The sequence below is a fragment of the Oryza brachyantha genome, chromosome 5, assembly GCF_000231095.2.
Source record: "Oryza brachyantha chromosome 5, ObraRS2, whole genome shotgun sequence".
NCBI classification, from domain to species: domain Eukaryota; kingdom Viridiplantae; phylum Streptophyta; class Magnoliopsida; order Poales; family Poaceae; genus Oryza; species Oryza brachyantha.
In genome coordinates, this window is record NC_023167.2 from 3,944,388 (window position 1) to 3,947,007 (window position 2,620).

At 61.0% G+C, this 2,620-nt stretch overlaps 1 protein-coding gene across 1 annotated transcript; it reads right to left on the reverse strand.

Annotated features, from left to right (window-relative positions):
* Nucleotides 1-271: 271 nt before the first annotated feature.
* On the reverse strand, nt 272-2,032 carry LOC102715665 (zinc finger CCCH domain-containing protein 35-like). The gene has a single exon (XM_006655006.2). The coding sequence runs from the start codon at nt 1,945-1,947 to the stop codon at nt 721-723; it is 1,227 nt and encodes a 408-aa protein (XP_006655069.2). The 5' UTR covers nt 1,948-2,032; the 3' UTR covers nt 272-720.
* Nucleotides 2,033-2,620: the final 588 nt, after the last annotated feature.

Genomic DNA, 2,620 nt, shown 5'->3' on the forward strand with positions numbered 1-2,620 from the left:
CATATCAGCCGACGAAAACGAGCTTAATATTCATACTAATTGACAGCAATAATGATAAACTTGACGACGTTCTGGAATCGCAGAAATTGGCGCAGAAATCCGGCCACCACCACCACCACCACCCTTGGTCTTCCTCCTGTTCTTCGTCGCCATGATCGATCAGATCAAGATCATGCTCTATGCATGGTGGCTTCGTCTCCACAATATTAAGTAAACCCAAGCTCATAATACACACACTGATGACACACACACACGCGCTATGTACATGTAGTACAAGATTACCAGCCGTATCTTGTAATCTTGGATCCATTTTCTGGTCTCCCTCTTGGTAATTTGTCTCTCTGATCCTGATGATTTTGCTGTTGTACTGCAGCCATGGCCGCCACCACCATCTGAACTGGGCTGAAAACCCCAAAACAAATCATGCCTTTGTCTGCCTCCCTCCCTTGCTGGCCCCCAGCATCCAAGAATATTCACATAGGACGGAAGATGAACATATGTACAAGGATTAGGAGAATCTAGGAAGCAAAGAAACTGAAAAATATTTTTTTTTGTTGGAGATTTTCCATTTTCTTCTTCTTTTTCTCTTCCAGCTGCCTTCTGCTTCCACTAGGTGACTTGCTATGGAGGCATGAACACTATCCATGAGAAGAAGCTAGTAGCATCTTGGAAAGAATCTTACTCGGACTCAGCCATGGCTGTTGCTCGTTCTTGGTTTGCTCAGTTGATGAGGTCGGACACCCAGCCGACGTCGGGGCCGGCTGCGGTGGCGACTTGGGAGGTGGTGGCGGCGTCGGTGGACACCGTGGCTTCTTTGCTCAGACGCTCGAACACCTTCTCCCGGAGTGCTCTCCCGGACTCCACCCTCTCCATGGGCTCTTCCTCCTCGATGAGGCCGAGGTCGAGCGGCTCTACGGTGACGGTGGCGCCGGACGCGGTGGTGACCGTCACCGGGGATGGCCTGGTCGGGGTGGACGGGAGGCTGTAGAGCGCGGCGGGGGATTTCGGGGAGCCGAACGCGTAGCCGGCCAGGTACGACGCGCCCGTCGACGCCGACCTCGGGGAGGCGAGGCGGAGCTGCCGGAGCGAGACGAGCACGTCGCTGACGGGGGACCCGACCCCGCTCCAAGAACAGCGGCGGAGCGCGCCGGCGGCGTCGGGGGACAATGGCGGGGACTCGGACGGCGGCGACCTCGGAGGCGACACGAGTGTGCTTGTCGGCGAGGACGACATGATGCTCTTGGTGAGGAAGGTCTCGAACGCCTGGCGCCGGAGCGGCGAGCCGTCGTATGACTCGGCGAGCGGGGACGCCGCCCCGGCGGCGCCGCCGCCACACCTCGGGCTGTTGGGCCCCTGCTGCTGCGACGGCAGCGGCAGGACGCGGAGCTGCTCCGGCGTGTGCGCGAAGAAGCAGACGCGGCGGCGGCACGCCGTGCCGTCCTTGCACGGCTGCGTCCGGTAGCGCGCCGGGTGGAGCCAGCACTCGAACACTCCGTGGGCGAACTCGCACGCGTCGCCGCGCTTGCACCCGCCCTTGCGGAAGTCCGGGCACGCCGTGCCGGAGTAGCAGTACCGGCGCGGGTCCCTCCGCCGCGCCTTCTCCCCGGGGTGCGCGAAGGGGCACTCGGTCCAGTCGTGGCTCCGCCCGCGCGCGCACCGCCGCACCTTGAACTCGTACATCCTGAACTCGTCGCACGCGTACGCGTCCACCGCCGCCGCCACCGCCGCGGCCTCCTCATCCTCCTCCGCAACGCCCACCCCGACCCCGACCCCCGCCGCGTCGTTCGACGGCAGGAAATGCCGCAGCGCGTCGAGCAGGTGGTACGGCGGCGAGGCCAGCTCCCCGTCCCTCTCCCTCCCGCCTCCGTTCCCCCCTCCCTCCACGCCGCTCACCGGCGCCAGGTGCTGCCACGGCGGCGCGTGCGCGCCCTCTCCCATCATCATCATCCTAGCAGCGCTCTCTTCCCTCCTTCCTCAGCTCCGGCGAGAGATGTGAGTGCGTTAGTCTCGCGTCGTCGTCGTCGTCGCCGCCGCGATCGGCCATGGAAGTGGGGAGGGGAGGTCGGGTTTATAAACCGGAGGGGGGTTAACCGCGGGTTAACCTCGTGTGTCGCGACGCTCCCAAACCATGGTTAGAAGCCCTAACCGCGGTTAGAGCGATGCGGATGCGTCTCGCATGGGCGGGGCGGCAAACTGACGCCGTCTCTCGCGTGGGGCAGCGGGGTTAGGTGGGGCCCGTCCGTCAGACCCACGTGGGGGAGGGGGACACGTGGAGGGAGGGGAGAGGCGGTGTGGGACACTGCGCATCGGGAGGTGGACCCAGGCGCGGACACGTCGCGGAGCGGAGATGGGATGGGATGGGATGGGATGTGATGGGCCGGCGTATAGCCCAAGCGGAAATTGCTACGAGCACCACCGTAGCTTGCGCTATCTATTCTTCTGCCTCCGGCGGCCGCTAGATGGGTTAAGGGGCTTGTTTATTTCACCAAATCATACCAGCGTTTATCGGATATTGGCAAATTATTTTAGTGACATATTAAAAAATCATTACATATAGATGGTATAAATCACGAGATAAATTTTTAAGTCTAATTAATCTCTCATTAGCACATGTTTGGAG